A 24,895-nucleotide genomic window follows, 5' to 3' on the forward strand; every position below is an offset into this window, starting at 1 on the left:
TATGAGTTTATGGCTACATATAATTTTTATATTATGCAAAATTCTATATTTATAGAAATATTAGATATAATTTTACATCATCTAGTCCTCACAGAAATTCTGTGAGAAAGATCATTATTATTATTATACATGTTTACGGATGAGGGAACTGAAGGAATTAAAGGTTAGAACACTTTAAGACCAATGGTCAATTGGGTTTAGGACTATGGTTGGGTAATTTTAGAGCATGTTGCTGAACACAATTCATTCACATTAAAGCGTGTTAATGCCAGGTAATGCAGAAGGTATTTACTTATACTTAACTAGATCTTACAATAACCATGTAAAGTAGGCATTGCAATACTACATTTACTGATTTACATGTCTTCCCCCACTGGCTTCTTAAAAAGATGGACTGAGTCTTACTTGCCTTTGTATCTACAATCTCTACGCTACTGTACTCTTTGCACAGTAACTGGTACGAAAACAGACCTTAAAAAATGTTGATTGAATAAGAATAAGATCCAGAGTGGATCTTCACATACATATAACTTCTAAGGTAGTGAACGAAGAACAGAAGAAAGGGTAAAAACAGAAATAGGAATATGATTGGAACCAAAGAAAAACATTGTCAAAGACTATGTATAGCACTGAATGTTCAGAAAGTAAAGAAAATAACTAAGAAAAAGACATTTCTCATGACAACCAGCCAGTTTCAGTGATCACTGAGAAAGCAGTCTCAGCAGGAGAGAAACAGGTGACCAGGAGTGAAATGTAGAAAACTCTTCCCACAAGTCTAACGGTAAAGAAAAGAAGAGAATGACAGTTTGAGAAACAAAAGGATTTAAAAACGGTTCTTTCAGCATGGAGAACCTTGAATTTTTAGTAGGCTAAAATGAAAGAGTAAGGAGAGGTGGCAAAAATGAAAACACAAAGAAAATGAAAGAGAATTAAACGAAGTCCCTATGGAGCTCAATTCAATAAACATTGTTCAATGTTGAAATTTTAGGTTTCCTAGATGTTCTGAAGAGGTCTCACTGGTTGACATATTAACATATCACACATTTTTCCTGAGGATGAGAGTAAATATTGCTATGTTTTAATGAATCTTCAATATGAATTCTTTTTAGTGGATTTTCTGTATGCCTGGAGGACAGACATAAGGAGGTGTAGTTGAACCTGCAGTACAGACATTTTTGCTTAACGCTGATATAGGTATTTTCTGCTTCTACCTGATCACTCCAAGTGAAATCAGGACAGATGCTGAGCGTCACTCGGAGGACAGTCCGTGTGATGGGCTGAATGGATGCCTCCATTGTAACTGAAGGAATCTGATGAACACACTGTTTGACCTTGAGTCCAATATTCACATGATGCAGCATGTGACCTGCAAGAAAAACATCACATAGAAGAAATGTGTGCAGGGAGAAAAAAAGCAATATAATCTGACTTGTAAATGGGATTTCAGAGAAGGTGATTTTATTGCTTGTTTTATGATTTGCTATGTAGAATAGTTGACATTCTTGACCTGGCATGTTTGAATATTTTGTAATAGTTAACTTGAATTAGCAATTCATAGCTCTGAAAACCAGTATCAAGGTTTCTTCAACTATTAATAGGGTTCTTAAAATTACTGAGACTTAATAGTGTTTAAACTACTATAAAAAGTTCCACTTTTCTCCTAGTTAGTTCATGACACATTATAGAAATATCTAATATTTGTGAAAACAGCCATTAATTTATTCAAGGTCTATTTCAGAACTCTATAACCACGATGGGAAATGCTTTAGTAATCAAACACAAGTCACCCATCCACATCCATTTCCAGAAATCATAAAAATAAAATATGGTCAATCTAGCACAAAATTAACCACTTATACATATTTTCATAAATGATCAGATTCTCAAATACAGATATGTTTGGGGTAGAAGTGGCGGTCACAAACAGGTGTGACTAAACATTTTCCTACTCTAGTCCAAGCAACTAAGTGCAAATAGATTATATTTTATAGTATCAATATTTCTTACATGTTTGGCTCTCCAAAATAAAGTTTTTAAATCACATTTATGAATAAATTAAAATGTTTTATGTTCACTTGGATTTGAAACTAAAGTGATCTTCTTTGTTTTGATAAAATATTTACATGCTACCCTATTATGAGCACTCTCAACTTTCCTAGTTAAACCCCTCAATTCTCTGTATTTTTATTGATGCTTCCCTTCTTTCACTCTGTCTTAAGAACTATTCTTACTACACAAGTGAAATAACTCTCAGCCACGCTTCACATCTTTGGGCCTTTTGTCAGCAGCAATCCTCTCTCTTATTTCTCTGCAGTCTGACTCGCTTCATTTGTAATGTCTATCCTACTCAGAGCCTGGAATATTACCTAATTGATATATGATATGTTTGTCCAATAAAATGCTAAGGTACATAGGAATGTATCTAAGAATAATTTTTCAACGTTACGTGAAAAAGGTAGACAACCAAATGTATTTACACACTGATACCAGCTGAGTTTAAAGATAAATATGTAATGATGAAACTCCTTTAGAAACTCTGCAAAAACAGATTTTAACGTTGACATAATTTTTTGCTGTAATACTGCTGATAAATGTAAAAAAGACTTTGAAATGAGCTAAGTGTTACAAAATAAATTAAGAAATAAACCTCACTGATTAATTCTCATCATTTATAGCTAAGATTCTATCTGTAAAATACTCAACTTAAGGGTGTGACGATCTAACTCCATTTTAACTGCTAGTTCTTTCAAGCAACTTCATAAAATTTAGAGGGACTTCTGCTTGAGTTTAGACAAATGAAAGGGAAATTTCATAAAAATGGTAAAAATTTATCTTGAGTAAGGTGAAAATTCACAATACTTTTCTTTTACATCAAGTAAAATATTTTATTTCCACAGAACAACGCATTAAAGTATTTTTGCTTCCTTCTTACCGATTTCATCTTTCCTCATGTCCTTCAGTTTATCCACAGTAAGATTTTTTTCTTCTAATCTTGTTAGAATGTGCGGTGGTAAGACTGGAAATTGTCTCAAAGGGCTAGCCCAACCCCAGAGCCTCTTGTCGATGACTTTACTAAGATTCAGGAGCCTGTAGGTCATGGCAGGCCAACGTTTCCTCAGAGCAATTTCAAAAAGGGCACGGACAATTCTAGCTGCATTCTGAAGGAAAAAAGAGGGATTGGTGGTTAGGTCCAATGTGCTTTTAAAAATGTCAATTTATTATTCAGACTCAGTTTCAGAACAAGTATGTCAAGCTGCCTCCTTTAATTGTGGGCAACATCTATCCTCATATAACCCTAATTATCTTTATTATTTCTATGCAAGAATAATCGTATCCTTTCTATGTGGATGTTATCCTGGTTAATGCTCAGAGGGTAGCCTTATTTCCAAGTTCTTAGGAAACTCCACCCTACACCCCGTAAACAGGAAGGAAGTAGGAAGAGACGAGAGGAATGCAAAGCACTGAGGAGGCTGTTGAGGCCAGCTGGAATGTAAGAGACAGCCAAAGGTGTTCTTGGGTATATAGCGGAGTGATTTAACTTACAAGGCTATTTAGAGAAATGAGGAAGACTTTGGGATCCAGTCAGTGATAAAAATTAGTAAGAGAAGGGTGACAGAGGAAGTACTGATGAGTGCAGCTACCCATATTTGTAGGTCCCTATAAACCACGCAATGTGTTAACTGCTTTACAGATATTCTTTCATTTAATCTTTACAACAACTGCATTTCATTGCTTTGATAGTACAATTCTATAGATGAAGATATGAGGGCTTGGAGAGGTTAATAATTTGACCAAGGTTACACAGACAGTTAGTGTCAGAGTATCTGTTCAAAGACAGACCTAAACAATTCCAAATTTAACTGCAAGATTCTAAGTTGAGGGGTCTGAGTATAACTTTATTAATAGACATAGAAAGTTACAACGATTGAAGCCTTTTTTTCCTATCTCCACGGTTAGTTTCCATTTGTTTTGCTTCTTTCCCTCTATCATGAACTTTGCAGACTGTTTTATTGAACATTATTTTTAAAATCATGAACTTGGAGACACCTTACAATATCTAACGACATCTGTATTTGAAAATGAAGAACATTAAATCTGGTCAAAATCAGAAAAAGATTAAAGATTTTAAATAGCAAACAGACAATCTGGCTTGAAATTATGAGGTAAAAAAGATCATAAGAGTTAAGGGCTTTGGTTTTATATTTTATCTACAATGTGTATTTGTCTTTTGATAAATTCGACTATTTTGTTTCAGTATGAGAAATTTAAGAACAAAATGGTATTTAGAAGTATGAGAACAGTTCTGATACCCACTAAAAATGACAGGATGGCTCTTATTAGGCCCACAGAATGATAAACAAAATGAACACTGTGATCATTATATCTATTAAATAAGTCTTCCTACATCATTCCCAGTTGCTCTTGTAGAAACTGCCAGGCTAATTTTCCCAACTGTGTTTAAAGGATGTTACTTTTATATTTCAGAACCTACAGTTGTTCCCTAAAAGCTAAAAGAAATGGAAGGAGAAATCCCATATGACAAGACACAAACAGGATATTTTAATCTGGATATAAATTGGGTTGAAATAATGATCAAAGTTTCTAACGTGCAGTTAGTAACTAACTATAGAAGTTCAGTATAGGTTTCTTTACAGAATCACAGAATACTTAAACTAAGGATTTATCTTAGGGGCTAAGAGAATAAAGTTTCAGAAATATAGAAGGAAGCACCGTTTTACAGAGCTGAGAGAGTGCTTGGGGAACTACTGATGGCTTAAACTTGAAATATAAAAAAACTCAACAATAATTATCTAATGCATTCAAGGATGCTAAACCCATAATAGCTATTTAAGAAAAACTAAGGATGCTTTGAGATGTATCCTTAATCTTCTGAGATTGACTTTCTGGGCACCAATCATGAAAAAATCGTAAGTTTTATATTGCAAAGCAATTCGTGTATCAGTCTCTGATAACATGTTCATAATCTTGAATCAAGAAGAAACGTGGCCAGATTATTCATCCAGAACCCAGTAAAGTTTTACCTTTTAGTTAAATCATTAACTATTTCAACATAACATCATTAGAAAATATAAAATGACAATATTACATTATTTTTTAGCAAAACAGATAAAACAAAAGAAGTTAGAAACACTGATTCCTACAGAGGCTATAGGAGTTAGAGAGCACATATAATCTTTCTATGGCAGAAACATATGTGTTCCAAAATGCAAAAAAAAATTTCACCACATTCGCATTTACTTTACACAGTATAAGAAATTATCACTTGGTTTCTTTAATTAAATTATTGCATTTATTCAAATTTTTTACCAACATATTTCTTGGTTCATATTTGTAAATATTTCATTTTTACAGCTGTTTCAAAGTACTCCTGAGTATTCAAGGCTGTTAATAATTTATTTAACCAAACATGGATAAAATTATAAACACAAGATACATAGTAGAATAGTTTCTATATTTAAAATAAAATTCAGCTTTTATTTCTCCTTAACTTAAAGGAGGCATTACTCAATAAAAAATAATGAAAAAGAGGGGCTGGCCCCGTGGCCGAGTGGTTAAGTTCATGCGCTCCACTGCAGGCGGCCCAGTGTTTCGTTGGTTTGAATCCTGGGCGCGGACACGGCACTGCTCATCAAACCATGTTGAGGCGGCGTCCCACATGCCACAACTAGAAGAACCCACAACGAAGAATATACAGCTATGTACTGGGGGGCTTTGGGGAGAAAAAGGAAAAAAAAATCTTTAAAAAAAATGAAAAAGGTATTCTTGATAAGTAAAGAATATTTTTCTAAAAAGTATGTATTGAAGGGAAACCTCTCATTTGAAAGGTAAATACTGCAAAAAAGAACCTACTTTACTTCACACGGAGGGTTTGAACATAAATACAGTCATGCATTGCTCTGAGAAATGTGTCATTAGGCAATTTGGTCACGGTGTGAACATCACAGAGTGTACTTACACAAACCTAGATGGTATAGCCCACTACACACCTAGGCTCCATGGTGTAGCCTATTGCTCCTAGGTACAAACCTGGACAGCATGTTACTTTACTGAATACTGTAAGCAACTGCAAAATAATGGTAAGTATTTTGTATCTAAATATATCTAAACATAGAAAAGGTACAGTAAAAATACCATATAAAAGATAAAAAATGGTACACCTATTTAGGGCGTCTATCATGAATGGAGCTTGCAGGACTGGAAGAGCCTCTGGGGGAGTCAGTGAGTGAGTGGTGAGTGAATGTGAAGGCCTGGGACATCACTGCACACTTGCAGACTTTATAAACACTGCACACTTAGGCTACACTAAATTTATTTAAAAAATTGTTCTTTCTTCAATAACAAATTAACCATCACCTACTGTAATTTTTTCACTTTATAAACTTTAAAATGTTTTCTAACTTTTTAAGTCTTTTGTAATAACACTTAGCTTAAAACAGAAACACATTGTACAGCTGTACAAAAATATTTTCTTTCTCTATATCACTATTCTATAAGTTTTTTATATTTCTAATTTTTTTTTTAACTTTTAAAGGTTTTTGCTAAAAACAAAGACACAAACATACACATTAGCCTAGGCCTACACAGGGTCAGGATCATCAATATCACTGTCTTCCATCTCCACATCTTGTCCCATGGAAGGTCTTCAGGGGAAGAGCATGCATGGACTGTCACCTCCTATGATGACAATGCTTCTTCTGGAACACCTCCTGAAGGACCTGCCCAAGGTTCTTCTTGAGAAGGTGCCACTCTTTTCAGAAATACGTCCATGGTGGTTTTCTTGGTTTGTTTCTTTTTGTCATCACAGGTATATTTGTAAGCAGATAATGCACCATGAATATTCCTCTCTAGTAATGAAAACCTTTCAGTGTTAGGGGTCTGTGTTTTCAAATTTTTCAAGGAGCCTGTTGAGAAAGTTTCGGCTAAACCCTTCAATGTGAATTTTCTTGAGGCTGCTTCTTTTTCTTCTATTGCAGCTTTCTTTTCTCTTGCCTCTTCTTCAGCTATGCGATGTGATGATTGCTACGACATCACTAGGCAATAGGAATTTTCAGTTCCTTTATAATCTTATGGGACCACCGTTGTATATGTGGTCTGTATTTGGCCGAAATGTTGTTATGCAGTGCAAGACTGTATTACAACATTTTATACTATGGTATTTTTAAAAATTATACATTCAATGAGCTTTAATTTAGGGACTAATTTTCTTTCAATCCTCAATTTTTAAGTATCAACAGCAGGGATGAAAGATTACTTTTTTAAATCAGAGTTACGATAGTGCATACATGGTATGCAGTATATTTATTAAGCCATATTTCATGGTAAAAAAAATTTGTTTATATTTCTAACATTTGGGGAAAGCTTATAAAGGTTCCACAATCTTTTCTTTTTGCTTGAAATACTCTTGCCTTATTGCCCTTTGTAAGCAAAAGGAATAAACTTTATCATTAAAAGCAGAAAAAAATCAGATACTGATATTTTAAAACTCTAAAACAAAAACAGCAGCAATATCACAAAGAGCCAAACCACCACCAAATCCCACTCTCACTCCTGCTCTAATGGCAGAGATGGCATAAAAGACATACAAGTCAAATAGAACCAGTTCTAAGATAAAATGGTAATTTGGGAGCATGTCATAATGTGATACATTCACAGGATAGCATGAATTAATTCCTTCAGTCTCTAAAAATAAACAAGTAAAAGAAAATTAGAAGGGAATAATATTCTTACCTGTGCGACATATGCAGAATCTGATATAAGGGAGAAACTGTCCATCTCTCCTCGGCTGATATAAGTTTGAAGTAGGATGTTTATTTTCCCATAACTGTTCTCCACACCTCCAGGAGCTGAGAGTTCACAGAAATTGTTTAACAAGGCATCTAACTCCTCTATTTCCTCTTCTCTGACCTGGAAGAATCAATGTTTTTATAAGATTATTTGGGCTAATTCACAGAAAATTTTCATATTGAAATTAAACCACATTAAATGTTTTTTAAAAGTTTCCATTTACTATAATTCACCATTTTCTTTTTATATACTAAATAATAGTAATTTGTTCACAGGTAGCTAATAAAATACAATAAGAAACTATCTTGAGGCTGATACAATTATATTTTATTATTCATCACCAATATTAAAGTTACCATTGACATATAAAATTTTGATATGCCACAAAAATTAAATCTTCTGACCTCACTGTCCTTCAATTGATGAGATTTCAGTTTTTATTTGACCAGAGTAAAACCTCTGCCCAAATGGATTAGCGCAAACTTGAATTATCTTCAAATGCATTCATTACAGTCATATATTTTTATATGGTATAACACATTCATAGCTTAAAGCTGTGAAGTACTATGATTCAAAGTATTAAAGTTTTCCCTGTTAATAAGATTAAATTATAATACAGGCACAGAAACATTCATATCTAAGTTTGAATCATGCATGTCCTTTATATTTTCTTCAGTAAACCTTATACTGCAAATAAACGGAAATCTACATACTATATTCTTTGATAGTTTCAGTGCAAAACCTATTTAAATTATATTTGATTTGTACTAGACAATGTCATACATTTATGTCAGGTATGACATAAATCTTAATACAGGATAGTGGACACTGTTGATAAATGGAAGAACATTGCTAGTACTCCAAATGTGAAGTGCCACACAGCTTATACCGTATCAGGAATAACAATTAATTGTAAGCTTTTGTAAACGAATGAATACATATATGTCATATGCATTTGATTCAAGCCTCAAGTAATCTTACCTTGATTTGATCAAATTCTTCAGCTTTGGAGACTATAGCAAGAATATCACTTTCTGTTTTGTGAGCATCAAAGAGTTCGTTGAAGGTCTACCAAGGTAAGCGTTATATTTGATTAAAACAGAAGGTCCAGCAAAATAGTTTAAATTAAAAACGCGACTATAAATCACACGTTCTTAAAGAACATTTGAGCCCTAGACAACGCAGAATTATAATGTCTCTGACATACTATTCCAAACCATTGCTTTAAACATCACCAAATTTATCAAAGACTAAAAACATCCCTAAAACATAATTAGCTAAAGAAGACCTTTAGAAGCAAAAAGATCAATACGATCAGTTAATGAAACCTATATAAGATATCTAAAAGGATGTTCACACAACATTCTGGTCTCGGCTCACTTTCAGTATGGGCATATGGAAATCTGCACCATTCACCAACTTTAAACTGATCGTCTATCACTAAAAATACATAACCTGAAAGTTCTGGTGAAGATATCACAATATTACTAGTGAGGGCATATAGAAATTCAGGAAACTAGAAAGAAAAACATCAGTAAAAGGCCATATAGAATAAAGACAAAGCTGAAGAACGGCTAGAATTCCTGAAAGAGAGCTGCAAACAGGCTTAAGATGTATGTCAGCAGCAACACACTACCAAGTGGAGAAGAGAAAGCTAACTTAGTGGACAAAATGAGTGGACGTGAATAGGTGATAGAAGCAGTAGGGGGCTAGGGAAAACGTTTTGGGTTGAGGAACAACCAGATCACCGTTGGGAGATAATAGACTTTAAAAGACTTGAAGAAACCTAATGTGCTACACAAATACAAGGTTTATTTGGGGAAAGATGAAGAAAGGCTAGAAAAGCATATGAAAGCATTTTCTAAAACCTGTTATATGTATAAGCATATGGTAAATAAATACAAAACATAGATTTCATATAAGCCTAGGTTTTCATATTTCTGAAGAAATTTTACTGTAGTGATTTCTATTTCTTTTCCATTGTTTTAAAAACAATTTTAAGTAAAAAAAATGAATATAAGAAAAAAATTCAAACTTTCTCTTTATAAAAAGAATAGAGTAAAAATTCACCTTCACCCACCTCCTTCTCTTCAAATTTAAGTCCTCTCCTCACTGGTAATCACTGCTAAGTTTTCCCACATATTAACTATGTAGGTACAGACATACACACACACAAACACACATGAAGACATGCATACACTCTCTGAAATGTACATATTATAGTGGCACCCTATCTCACATAAGAATATGTTAAAAGGCAACAAACAAGGTTACAACTGTGTAGTTCAAATTACCCTTGAAAATCTCTTAAATTGCCCAAAAAGCACAGTTGACCTGATAATTTTATTAACTCTTCTTAAGTCAGTGTTTCTCAATAGCCTGGAATTAATTTACCAATTTTTTATTCAAGGATATCATTAAGTCATCACCTTCCACTTAAAATCATTCAGGCACTCATTCCACAGATCTCACCAACATGCTCAACTGTTTTAGGCTTGGGTGTGTCTACTGCTTGGGATGTACTCACTGAACAGGAGAGCAAGAGGGTCCTTAGTATTTGAAGTTTTATTTTTTTTCTTGTCTTTACTGAGTGTATGTTATTGAATTCATATAAGTTAAAAGCATTTTGTTCTATTAGTAGCTTTTGTTATTTTGCATTAATGCTATATTTTGAAGTCCAGAAAGTATCTGCATGAAATAGCAAACATACTACTGTATTTGTTCCATTCAGTATAATACCTCAATGGTGTTGTATTTAATATAGTAGTGGCTGGCGGTTCTACCCAAATCAGTTGAGGAGAAGTACCCAGTTCGCTCCTCAAAACGGATCATCCGAGCTTTGTCTAGTTTTCGGCCAACTTCAATGACCAACTGTTCTCGATGCTTTGTTAATGCTGGGTCAATCTATAGAAAAAACATTACAAATACCTGAATATTTCTTTAGAGTCATCATTTGCAAACATACACAATTGCAAACATGAAAATTAAAATTTTTTATTGATGCTTCAAACATTTTATTACAATTTTTACGGAAGTACATTTTAATAAACTTAGTACATAACTAGAAAATATTTTATCCCATTAAGAAAAAGAAGCTTTAAAAATTCACTAATTATTAATCTATATATTATCTATGCAGGGTAATATTTTGAAATCTGAAATTCTTATATGGTTTTATAATCTTTAAATTAGAAATCACATATAAGAAAAAAATCTTTGCCTTCTCCCTCCTGTAAAATAAATATGGATTTTAAAACATCATACCATATTCCTATTTTACAGTTATTTAGAGAAATGACAGTGAGGATGCTTTCCTTTGTCAAAGTAAAGATATACAAAAATAAATGCAAAGTTATTCTTTCAAAAGTATGGTTTTAGTGTTCTAACAGTTTCATAACTGCTAATGGGAAAACCCATTTGCCTATAATAGAATAAAAAAAATAATAGAAGCAAAGAGTAAAATAAAGTTGACAATGAATTTTTGAATAGTTTTGAATTATATTACAGTCTTTCCTGAGCAGAAAGGACATTTAGCACAAGATAGTAACAAACGTCCTTGTTCCTACGGTCTGTGTGCATGTAGATATACACACGTACACGCATACACATGCACACGCCAGGTCCTGAAGGTCACTCTCTGGGCATGAGCAATAAAGCGAAATAGGACCTTTACAGGGAGGAGGGGGAAGTATAAAAATATTTCTAAATCAATTAATGAGTTAATACTCCTACCATTTGTTCTTAGATTTTTATGGCAGCTTATTCATGCACAAAATATGCTAAAATAAATTTAAAAATCAGAAAAATGAGGCAAAGGAAAATCAACTGTAGGGAAGTAAGACGGAGTCAAGAGTAATATGAGTAAATACAAAAAGCCTTTGCTACAAGTGATACATACTGTATGTATCAGGCACATCTTATAAAAACATTTTATTAATCACATATTACCAAACCATTAAAAAATAAGTTAAGCTACATGGTTTGTGTTAATTCATCTGAGTTTTGTGGCTGAAAATTCATACTGAGTAATAAAATGAAAACACATAAATAAAAAAGGGTAAGATTCTCTGAATTGTGAAGGTAGTAAAACTATGCATCTCAGAAGGAAAAAAAATCACTTTGTTTATAATGGAAAATTATATACAAAAAGGACTTCTGATATTAACCTACTACTTAAAAATCAATTGATGTGTTCATCTTGTCCCAAGATTTGAGATGGCTTAACGCATGAAAATACATGAGCTTTGTTTTCCTTTATCCCTTCAGAATAATTTCATAGTGCCATTGACTATTTTCACAAAGTCCATCTTTGTAAAGAGAATAACTGGTGCCACATTCTTTAAAACATGTAAGATTACAGGTTACAATGGACCTACATTTTATAAATGAAAGCAATCTGGCTGTAAAAGAGGTGGCACGTATTTTAACTGAGAAGAGGTAGGTGAATCCCATCCAGAGTAAACCAAAGTATAAAAACCTAATGATTTCAGATTAACAGCTTCAGAACTAGTTGCCTCTGCTACTTTTCTTGTTTTTTTTCCCCCCTAAGCCTTAAGTTTAAATTTTCCCATGGTCAAATCTACTGCATAGAAAAGGAAAAATCAAGAAAAAAAAGATTGGTAACTGCTTTGATAACACAATGGAATATATATAAAAACTAAGTTATCAGTAAATGGAGGAAAACTATAATTCTGAGTTAAATTCAACTTCCTTGCTAATTTCGACAATGCTAGTGAATATCCATATGATGATGGTGAAATGATGTTTTCATTAGACAACAACTGTATTTCATCTGTAATTAGGAAGTGTTTACAGTGTATAAAGCAGAGTTCTAAAGAAAAGACAAGATCTCACAAATCTGTAAGCCACGTGGATCACACAACTAGAAAGTTCGTAGGAAGAGCTGCTGCCACATGCATCTGAATCTCAGTCTATGTGCACAGGGAAATCAATCCCACCCTCCAAACTTATGATAACAAATCATTAATGCTGTCTTTTAATTTAGGAATAAGGGCTTAGACAGGACTTCATAAGAGGAACACACTGCATATAACATAAGCCTATTATTAAATGTGGTCTGTAAGTTTCCTTATGTCTGGTTTATTCCAAAACATAAATTTTTCATAGTTAAAAAGAAAATTATAGTAAAATATTAATGTCAAATGGAAATGTACTTGAATAATAAACTGATAATAATATAAGGATTAACTTCTTAGTATCAGCGGGGAAAACAGATATAAGGTAAAATAATTATAGGGGGCAAATTTAATATTCCTTAGTATGTTTTTAAAAAGATTAAAGCTCTTTGTTTTTCTTCCAGCTTCCTCACTCTTTTCAGATGAGGCAGGAGTAGCAAACATTTATTCTCATATCATGAAAGGATTACAGAACCAAAAAGAAGGTTTGATTCTTTTTTTATAAATGAGTTTTCTACCTGATAAGCCTTGTGACTGATGCCGTACACTAATGGATTTGCTCTCATCCGTACATAAAGATAAGTGTAACTTATCCACTTCACTGCTTCTTCCACGTTAGTTACTGTTCCCAGAGCAATCTGCAAATCAAAAAAAATAACGAAAATTAAACTAACGCATTAAAGTTGAATATAAACATCACATCAAAACCTATTTTGTCAAAAGTTAAGTTTTTAAAATACATCATTATTCTGTATTTAAAAGAAGGTAAGCACAATTGTTGGACAAGACACTTCTCCAATTAAAACTCAGTCCTGCCTCATTTAATTGAGAACAGTGCATTAGAAATGCTATCTTCCAAAGCTGAACTTATTCGTTATTAGGGCATTTCATTATTTTCCCTTAAATGTAGTTTAATGCATTAAAAACATTTTTGGTATTCATTAATTTTTCTTCTTCTTGTTTCTTTTTTCTTTTGGTTTCATTTTATGTGACCACACTACCGAAAATTTTAAATGTAAGTGCACCAGAATCAAAACAACATAAACCACAGAGGGTATAACATTAGCTTTTACTTCCAAAGATACTCATTTGCAGGATGGCTGGTATAAATACATAATATGAAAACAATGGAAAATGCAATCATTTCTGCACAAAAACAAAGCAGATTTTATTGTAATTTATACATATTAATAATAGATATATTTTGAAAAAATGATACAAGAATGGGGAGTGGTTTTAATTTTTATTGGTAAACTTAAAACAGTCTATGGAAAAGATAGATATTTATACATTTGAACCATAATAAACACTGTATAATTCTTTAGATTATATTCTGAAAGGAAATATAATTTAGCACTTTAATATAGCTTTATAACATATCAATTTAATGAAACCAAAGGTTAATAATATAAAAACACAACAATAACACATTAGATCTGTGTAATAAAGGGAAGGAAATTGTTAGGAAATAATCTTAACACAGAACTGCAAAGACAAATTGTCTTAAGAATACATTTCCTTAGCCACTGGATCTACAGGTAGTCATTTTGCTTTCACTTAAAGTGTTCACGTTAATTTAAAAATTCACCCAAGTTGTTAAACTTCATAGTTGTATGACATTTCCTGAACCTGTGGCTGAAAATTTTTTTTTACCTCTTAATACTTTAATCAAAGAAGAAGAGATGGCTCCCTACCTAAATTATTAAATTTTAGGAGAATAAAAGGAAAAACAAACCCTCTCAAATTAGTATGAAATATTAAAAAAAAAACCTTTAAATTTGCATCATTCCTATATTATAATTATGAATTCTGTATAGCTAATTTTGTGAAATAAATATATGGATGCTTAGCCATCTTTAGTTACTTAAAGATGAGATATAACAATATATAAATATTATAATATTATATCATACTACTTGTCATTAAAAAGAGAAAAGACTAAAATGAAAAATATGGTAAGGCAGATCCTATTTACTTTTTTTTTTTTAAGATTTTATTTTTTCCTTTTTCTCCCCAAAGCCCCCCGGTACATAGTTGTATATTCTTTGTTGTGGGTCCTTCTAGTTGTGGCATGTGGGACGCTGCCTCAGCGTGGTTTGATGAGCAGTGTCATGTCCACGCCCAGGATTCGAACCAACGAAACACTGGGCCGCCTGCAGCGGAGCGCGCGGACTTAACCGCTCGGCCACGGGGCCAGCCCCAGATCCTATTTACTTTTAAATTTATGCTAACTTGAAATGTCAGACAGAGAAAGACAAATACTGTATGATCTCACTTATATGTAGAATCTAAAAACATCAAACTCACAGAAACAGAGACTAGAATCGTGGTTGCCAGGGGCTGGGGGGTTGGGGAAATGGAAGATGTTGGTCAAAGGGTACAAACTTCCGGTTATAAGAATAAGTTCCAGGGATCTAACATACAATATGGTGACTATAGTTAATAATATTAGATTGTATATTTGAATCAAAGTTGCTATGAGAGTAGAGCTTTAATGTTCTCATCATAGCAAGAATAACAACAAAATGGTCATTATGCGAAGTGAAGGATACATTAATTAACTTTTTATTGTGGTAAACAGTTCACAATATATATACATGGTGTACCAAATCATCACATTGTGCACCTTAAATTTACACAATGTCATCTGTCAACTATATCTCTATAAAGCTAAAAAAAATTAAATTTACACTAAGGCAATCAGAAAGGACTAAATCATTCACAATATAGGTAAAAATATACATTTCCTAAAATGTGAACTGTACGACTTCCACAAAATGAAGAGTAACAAGAACTAAAATTTAGCTAATGAGGCTGTTGTACAACACTTCGTAGATATTTACAAGTAAGACAGTTACACATTTTCTAGTCTGCTTAGGAAACTAGTTTAATGATATGGCTAAAAATCTGATAATGTGTCCTATTTGTGATTCTATTATTTAACAGCTTAAACCATGTTAATTCCCTTATGACCTATAGATATTTTAAAATAATATTACACAATTCCTAAGAGTAGAAATTTTATAAAGAATAAAATGAGCTTGCTATTATTTTCAAAATCAGACTCAATAAATCAACATTAATAAATAATTACCTATTGCTACTAAAGATAAAAGGAAAGGAGGAAGTAGGTATCAAAGATTGGATCAAATAATGCAAGTCTCCTAAATGTTCAGCAAAAAGGAACAGACCTGACAGAAATATGAATGGAAATTTATGATGGTACACCATATTTTGAGACTAATCCTTGAATGCCACCTAGTGACAAAAAATAAAAATTTACTTGTAAACATTTGCTGTCACCTAGTGGCTACTTAGTACAAGAGCCTTTCATAAAACAAGTATTTTTCACAGTCTATCTTCAAAGTTTATCCATTCATCTCAGAATCACATAGTAAGTCAGTCACAAGACTGTACTATGTAAAGCACAAATAATACGGTAACCAACAGAGCATGGTCCCTGATCTCAAGAAGCTCCCTAGTCTTGTAGGTGTGATATGTGTAACTAATTAAGATGACATATATGAAACCACTATCCACAGTGGCTGGCACATAATATGTATTCAAAAATGTTTTCACAAAAACACCTAAAATGTGGAACATATAAAAGTGCCGTTAGCACACAGTGATGCGCCACATACCGATGTTTTGGTCAATGACGGACCACATACATGGCAATGGTCCCATAAGATTAGTATCATACAGCCTAGGAGCGTAGTAGGCTATATCACCTAGTTTAATGATATGGCCATATCATCTGGGTTTGTATAAGTATACTCTATGATGTTCACACAATGACGAAATCACCTAATGACGCATTTCTCAGAATGTATCCCTATCATTAAGCAACACATGGCTGTACAGTTAATAGATGTTCTGTTATGCTCTGTTATGTAAAAAGCTCTTTATGCTCTGTTAAGTAAAAGGGCAAAAAACCCTACCCCAAATTTGGTAATTTAGAAGTAAGACTCAAAGTATCACTTTATATCTAATATACCTATTTAAACTTTAGTCTTTAAGGTTATCTTAATTGCTTATTTGTATGTATATTTTTTAAACTGGTTGAAATCATATAAAAACTAAGCAAATATAATCATGCGTGTGTGCGCATGTACTTATCTGTACATATATATACATACACATAAATACACTCCTTTAGTAAATACATAAAAACCGTTTATGCTACCATTCGTTTATTTATTCAACTAAAGTTAGAGCGCTGGCAGTAAGTATAAATGGGGCTGCATATCAAGGGACAATCAGATAATGGTAAGTGATACAATCTTTTCCTGAATACCAACTTGCCACAGCCATTCGTTACATTTTCACAACAGTCCAGTGAGATTATCCCTATTTTATAAATGGGAAAATTGGGACTTTATAGGTGAAGAAAGTAGAGTAAGAACCTGGCTAGGGCAGACATGTGTTGGAGAGTAATCAGAGCCAGAAGAGGGAAAGCTGGTCAGACTGGGAAGGTCCTAAAGCCAAGGACAGGGGTTTGTACTACGTCCTGCAGAGACGGGAGGAACTCTATATAAAGAATGTATGTGCGGTTGTAGAAAGAATGACATATTGTACAGTATGGACTACAGGGGGCTGGTACAGAGTAGGTACCCAGTAACGTCTTCTGAATAAATGTTAATAAGCCTCAAACATGCTTCACTGTTTCTCTCAGTGAAAAATTAAGTGGCTTTCTACAGGGCTGGGACACGTGCCCTTTTGGCATTAGCATGAGGGCATCAGCCCCATTAAGAATCAATCAGCAAAGATGCCTCATAAAATGTCTGCATTGAAGTTATTACTTAATATAATACTTTCTCCAGTTCTTCTAAACTAATGGTCAGAATTGATATTCATGTTATCGAAGATATTAGTAAAGGCAACATCCCTAATCTAACACGATCTTTATGTTGATCACTGCCACTGTATAGTTTTGCAAAGATTTTGGGAGTCGAAAGACTTAAAAATCCACTACTTTATGAGTACAGCATACATTCATTTTATAAACTAATTTCACACAATTTCCACAGATTGCCAAATTTAATTTCACACTCAAATATAATTTAAGGGAGTTTGTTTCCTTAAGAAAAAAATTTAATTGGGAGCTATTCCAGTAGACCAAATTATGAGAAAGAAATTTTAGAAAGAAATTTACTATATTAGCTAAAAATTTCAAGGTAGTATATGTTTCATTATTAAATGCCATTTATGGCATTAAATGGAATTATGGTTATACTTAGTTGACATTTCTGAAAATGATATACCTAATAAGTACTTTATGAATATGAGGTGAATCTATGGGAGACAATTTATTTTTAATTTCTCAGGGCTTGACCAAATAGTTTCACTGATGGTATTTTATAGTCCCTAAGAAAAAGTTCCTTGAGGACAATAGCAGTATTTTATTCACCTTCTATCTTCTGAATAATAACATCACCACCTTGTGTTTACTTTACCGGTAACAAAAAGGACAAATCAAGCACAGCAATACTAAGTTTACAAAGATATAGTCTTCCTTGACACTAAGGAAAAGCTGTTCTAAAAAACTTGCATAAAGAGACTTCATTTTTATTGTAAGTCAGAGACATTATGACAACCACTAGGGACAAGGTTTAGTTCTGGTCTTAGAAAAAGGCGAATGGTAGGTATTAATGTAGAGAAATGCATTCACCTTCAACTTACTCCATTTCATATAATATAACAGACACCTAGGCTATAATGAAAAGACTGGATTTGGAGTTAAATAGACCCAAGTTTGAACACTAGTTCCCAAAATTAGTAGCTGAATGACCTTTGGATTAGTTATATATCTCTCTGAGGACAACACCTACTTAGCAGCAATATTAGAGTGAGAGAACATACAAGGAGCACTCAGCAGAGTCCCTGCATTGAGCTAGTCCTCAGTGCGCCACTACTATTACTGTCCTTGCACTGCAGACTATTCCATCAGAGATACCGTTGACCCAAGACCTAATTATTTAATAAACAGCCATCCAATCGCAGCAGGCAATGAAGACTGAAATTGTGCTATAATATTTTATTTGGAGTCAGAATTTATTTCCTAATCTTTTAAATTTTCTTGTAAATATGCTACTAGAAACCAGCATCAAGTGACCTAAGATAAAAGAGCTTTATAAACCTTATAAAAACTTTATAAAATCATTAAAAACTTTGTAAAACTGCAATACAAATATAGTTGTTGTTATTGCTATTTTGTTTCCCTGGTTTCTATAACTTTGGTTAGGTTTCCATCCTATAACAAAATCTCGTAATGTAAAAGTATAGGCTTTTAGCATTGAGCTCTTACCAGTTATCATTTGCATTCTGTACTGCTCTGAACTAATCAACAATACTGCCACTCAGACTGTTATGTCTTATGACTGTAAAATGGCATAAGCTATATTCCTAAATCCTAAAAAATAGTAATCAACTCAACCTTTATTTTACTTGATCATTCTTGTGGCTGATGATTGTATTCCAAGCTTTTCCTCGTTAGATCTTACCTCTGCATTTAGGTTATCTGCAAGGCTTTCCAGAAACTGACTCTCAATTGGGTTTTGTTGAGTGAGTAAAGTGAGGTAATGGCTGAGTTTATCATGCGTTGTTATGATGATTCCTTCCCCAAATCTGTCAAACTGTGGTCTTCCAGCTCGCCCAAATATCTGCATGACATCTAAAATTCCAAGGTCAACAAAGGAACCTCTCTTTGCAGCATATATTTGTGTTCCCTAGATGAGGAAACATAACAAAATTTTACATAAACACACACAAATATAATCCTGATGAGTTGAATACTGAAATTAGGCAAATATGGCAAGATCTCAAAAGCGTACTTTAACTAATCTTTTCATCATCTGTGATAGAGTTAAATTTTCACAATATAAACTAGATTCTTTTGGAGAAAATAATTTTGACCTTCTATAAATAACATTCAAAGTCAGTGAGGTAGCCAAATCACAATATTTTTCTAAATAAATCAATCTACAGGTTTGTTTTAAAATACCACAAATCCATGTGCAAAGTAAGGTAAGCTCTTACCTTAATAATAACAGCATGAGCAGGAAGATTGACACCCCAGGCTAATGTAGCTGTACAGACTAAGACTTTGATGTGTCCATTAGAAAACAAGTTTTCAACCAAATTTCTGTCCTGCCGAAGCATTCCTGCATGATGAATACTAAAACCTTCCGGGAATAATTCTCTTACTTGCTTATTTCTTGACTTTTGCACCTAGAGTAGATATTAACAAAACATAACAGTGTTCCTTAGTATTTAAAAGCAATTGCTATTTCACATTTCTGTTGAATCAAAGAAAGCATACAATTATTTTTAAGCATCTTAATATCTTACTGTCTTATTATATAAAACTATACAAAATTATTAAAAATCATATTTCATCCATCTTAAAGAAAAGGTAATCCTGAACATGACGCAAAATCCAAAAAGAACGAAGTTAAAAGCAAGTGTCTCTTTAACCCAGGTATTCCTTTCTTGCAATCAATTAGTATTACCTGCTTCCTATCCTTCCAAAAATACTCTATTAAAAACAAATATAAATCTCAGCAGCTTCCAACTCATTCAGAGTAAAGGCCAGAGTCCTTAGGATGCAAGGCCCCACAGAAATCATCCCCATCCTCTACCCGCACTTACCCATGCCAGCCACAAGGGCCAACTTCTTCTCTCAGTCCCTTTTCTGACAAAGCCACACCCGCCTCAGAGTCTTTGTCTATTCCAGACCCACTGCCTGGAAGACTTTCTCCCCTCATCCTGAGATGCCCCAAGCTTCCGCACAGCACGCGCTCTTCCCCACAGCAACGAGCCAATAAGCCCCACTGTACTCGTCCACCTTCGGCTGTGCTCCCGGGGATCTTCGACAGGAGGGCACTGACCGACCACCTGTCTTAGCTCCTCAACGTTACAGCTGCCCTAAATACACTAGCTTCACTTCTGGGGCCTGCTCTTTGGCCTGGTCTGAGCTCTGATGTGGAATTTGGTCCACTTATCTGCAATTTGTACAAGTGCGATAGCAGAAGATCTTACAAAATTCCCTGACGACTCACATATAATAGAGAAAAGTTTTCTGCAAATTTAAATACGTTAGGTTAACATAAAAGAGGTGTTTGTATAGTCAAAGCTTCTGTTTGGGCATCACATCCTGTGTTTATTTGTTATTGCTCTGAAAATTTCATGATCAACATTTCAATAGTTTCTTTTGAAACAGTTTCACAATTTGTATGTAATGGGCGCTACTTCGGCAGGGAAGGGGATTTCAAGGGTCTGGGTCTCTAGTACTGACTTTGTCACATTGATTATCTCTAAGGTCACTAAGATTTTAAACTTCTAATTTAATAATAATTAGCTAAGGAAATACTCCATGAATCTGCTGCAAATATGAGGTAATACATTAACAAACCACACCATCTAGTGGCCAGCCAAGGAATTAACTTAGACATTTGGAGCCTTTCAGAGTTCCAAATAAAACACACACTTACACAAAAAAGACTTTCTTCTTCAAGTTTCAAGAGGAATGTATTCTTATTTTATTTTTGTGAACTGTGGTCAGCCTGTTAGAAACCATTTCATACACACATTTATGATTAACTACATTTGGATCATATCAACTTTCATCTTTTGAGACAGGAACTGTTACTGTCAATCTCATGAATACAGGATGACGGGGATAAAGTCCGTTGTGGAGTATTTGCTAGGATATAACAGAGTTCTTTCATGGGCCAAGGGGAGGAAGAGGAGAAAGATTTCAACGACTGAATTTCTTCTCTACTGTTCATAAGTGGACACTCAGAAATAACAGAGAAAACTAAAAACCATTACTTGGAGGAGAGGTTCTACACAAATCTTACTGCTGGATTGCTGTTTGTTTCAGGTGAATCTGCTGTCCCAGGACCCCTGCACTGGACTATCCTGATGTGCTTGTTATAAATGCAGACTCCTTGGTCAAACTCCAGTTGGAGCAGGACTTGGCTTGTGACACCAATGACACAGTAATCAGTTGAACACGGGCTGTAGGTAACTGAGGTGAAGAAGATTCCTATGAGGTAGTAGGTAGATCCTGGAGTGCTGACATAGCACTTCTCACTCTGGCCCGGTAGGTTCAACCAATGGCCACCATCTGGGCACATCCCTCTGGTCTCTGTGAGGAACTAACAGGCACCAGGGGTCGCTTCTCTTTTGTCTCTATTCTTGCTCATGATTTGTGCATTGCTTTTTTATTGGCTCAGTAGAGACCTGAAAGGATAACAATCTTAAAATAAGTCTTGAGTTGTTCATTCTTAACTATCTTTGAATCTGAATCTGCCATCTGAGGTCTAGCATTGCTCACCGTACAGATGAACTTAGATCCCTGGGGATGAGGCCCAGAGATATGCACTTTTCCAAATTGTATTTTAAAAACTATCATACAGGGGCTGGCCCTGTGGCCGAGTGGTTAAGTTCACGCACTCCGCTTCAGTGGCCCAGGGTTTCACTGGTTCAGATCCTGGGTGCTGACATGGCACCGCTCATCAAGCCCTGCTGAGGCGGCATCCTACATGGCACAACCAGGAGTACATACAACTCGAATATACGACTATGTACGGGGGGGAGCTTTGGGGAGAAGAAGAGGAAAACAAAAAGGAGATTAGCAACAGATGTTAACTCAAGTGCCAATCTTAAAAAGAAATTATCATACAGTAAAATTGATTATTTTTCCACTTTGGGCATACAGTCATATGAACTTTAACCTATGTTCAATCTGTGTAACCACCTCCATAATCAGGACACAAAACAGTTCCTTCGCCCTAAAAAATTCCCTTGTGTCATTCCTTTACAGTTAAAACCTCTCCCACACACAACCCCTGATCTATTCCCCATCCACAGAGCTTTGTCACTTCCAGAATATTATATATATTGAATCAAATAGTATATAAACTTTTAGTCCTGGTTTCGTTCACCCAGTTTGATGCCTTTGGGATTCATCCAAGTGGTTGTATCAATAGTTCATTCCTTTTTACTGCTGAGTAGTATTCCATAGTATGGATGGATATATCACAGTCCGTTAATCTGATCACCCATTGAAGGATGTTTGGGTTGTTTCCAGTTTGGGCAATGATAAATAGAGCCTCCATGAACATTCATGTATAGTTTTTTTGTGAGTGTGAATACATTTTAATTTTTCTAAAGTAGATACTAGGAATGGTATTGCTGGATCACATGGTAAATGTCTGTTTAACTTTATGAAAACTGCCAAACTATTTCTAGAGTGTCTGTACCATTTTGTTTTTGTACCAGCAATGTATGAGGGTGCTGGCTGCTTCCCAGGCTTGTTGGCACTTGATACTGTCATTATTTTTTATTTTAGCAATTTGTAATAGGTGTGCGGTGGTATCTCATCATGATTTTACTCTGTATTTTCCTAATGGTTAATGATGTGAGACACCTTTTCATGTTCTTGGATGTATATTTCTAATCAGCTCCTCAAGTTATTCTGATGTGCACTGAAGCTTAAAGACCACAGTTCCTTACAAGAAGGTATCCGCAGTGATGTTTTTATCCATCTAGGTACAATTTGACTTTTCGAGATTATTTAGTGCTAAGTAACTTCACATTCATTACTGTATTAATTATTTACATTCCTAAGAAAAGTACCTTCTAACAAATTTATAAAACATAACAGTGACTAACAGAAAAAAAAAAACTGTGAAGAACCAAAGAGAAGGTCATTTAAACATGAAACACCTATTTATCATGTGCTAGATCCTAGGAATACAAAGGAATTTAAGACAAAATCTGAGCTTTAGATAATCTGCAGACTGGAGAGGAAGACAGACTTATACTCAAATGATTTCTATAAAATATGATCTGTTTATAATAGAGGCATGTGGACAAAGCGAAAACCAGGACAGGAATGGCATTATGGTTTATCTGCATTTGTACTGCTAGCACCTGGCAGAGCACCTGCTGCAGAGCAGGAATTACCACACATTTCCGGAGTGATGTATCAACAATCTGCTAGTCTGATAAAAGAAGTCTTTACAGAAAATGTGAAATGGCTCTTGAAGCACAAGTGAAATCCTGCTAAATGGGGGAAGGTGGGTAGCAGGTTAAACAAGCACAGAGGCTGGGACTAGTGAAAGAGTACAGTGTGTCTGGAGGGCATTATGTTCAGGGGGCATAGGGTGAATGCAAGAAAATGAAGCTGGAAAGGAGGACTGGGGTCAGGCTTTATTTGGTCTCAAGCATAGGTGAAAAGGGGGCCAATTAAAGTTTTTAAGCAATATCAGATTTGTTGTTTAGAGACGTAACTCCATAGTTGTGCTAGATGAGAAGCTTTGGGGCTACTACAACGACGCAAGAGAGAAGATGGGGCAGGGGAAATAGAGATATCACATAAAGTCAGGGTGAAAGTAGGCTGTAAAGAAATCAAGACTGGGTGACTGCCTGGAAAGGGGGGTGAGCAGAACATGAAGGGAAGGAAGGAGTTAGGATTGTTTCAAGTTCATCCTAGCTTTGATGTACTAAGCACTATATGATGGGCACAACAGGATGAGGAGAAACAACGCTTCTGCCTTAGCTTAGGCACTAGGAAGGTGGAAAGATTCAGTATGGGATATGAGTTTGAAGACACCCCTTATAAAGACTTTGGCTTTTATTTTGAATTAAATGGGAAGCCACTCAAGGTTTTTGAGTAGGAGAGAGATAGGGGAGATGAGTTAGGTAACGCTATTACAATATGCCAGGTGAGACGTGATGGTTGATTGAAGCAGGTGTAAAACAACTGAATAAAATAGTAAGTCTTAACTAACACACACATGCAACTCTACATATATGTATCCCTTCTATCTTGGCTTTCTTAACAAATGAGGAATAAAAACTAAAATTGCGGAGATGTAAAAATTAAAAGACCATACATCAAACTTATAGAACAGAGTAAAGTTGTGCTCTCAGATAACATATCTCAAATATTTATGTAAATAAGAAAAAAAGTAAATTAAGCATGTAACTCAAGAAGTTGGAAAAATAAAAATACAACAAAGCCAAGGAAAGAAGGAAAAAATGCCCTAATAGAGTAGAATCTGATAATTTGAAAATTATGCAATTGACAAGTAAACACAAAACTCTTATTTTAAAAGAAAAAAATTAAACAAAAATAGACAATGGCTCTTATTGGCTACAGC

At 34.3% G+C, this 24,895-nt stretch overlaps 1 protein-coding gene across 1 annotated transcript in view; it reads right to left on the reverse strand.

The window, feature by feature from the left end:
* The window catches only part of ASCC3 (activating signal cointegrator 1 complex subunit 3), a 322,615-nt gene that overhangs the window by 109,189 nt on the left and 188,531 nt on the right, over positions 1-24,895 (reverse strand). The window contains exons 15-22 of the mRNA XM_014841095.3: positions 19,761-19,952; positions 19,226-19,450; positions 13,241-13,360; positions 10,546-10,710; positions 8,788-8,874; positions 7,750-7,926; positions 2,933-3,158; positions 1,212-1,366 (exon numbers count right to left, since the gene is read on the reverse strand). Coding sequence (XP_014696581.3) covers positions 1,212-1,366; positions 2,933-3,158; positions 7,750-7,926; positions 8,788-8,874; positions 10,546-10,710; positions 13,241-13,360; positions 19,226-19,450; positions 19,761-19,952 — 1,347 coding nt within the window. The remainder of the gene's footprint in view (positions 1-1,211; positions 1,367-2,932; positions 3,159-7,749; positions 7,927-8,787; positions 8,875-10,545; positions 10,711-13,240; positions 13,361-19,225; positions 19,451-19,760; positions 19,953-24,895) is intronic.

Source organism: Equus asinus, chromosome 24, assembly GCF_041296235.1.
Source record: "Equus asinus isolate D_3611 breed Donkey chromosome 24, EquAss-T2T_v2, whole genome shotgun sequence".
NCBI classification, from domain to species: domain Eukaryota; kingdom Metazoa; phylum Chordata; class Mammalia; order Perissodactyla; family Equidae; genus Equus; species Equus asinus.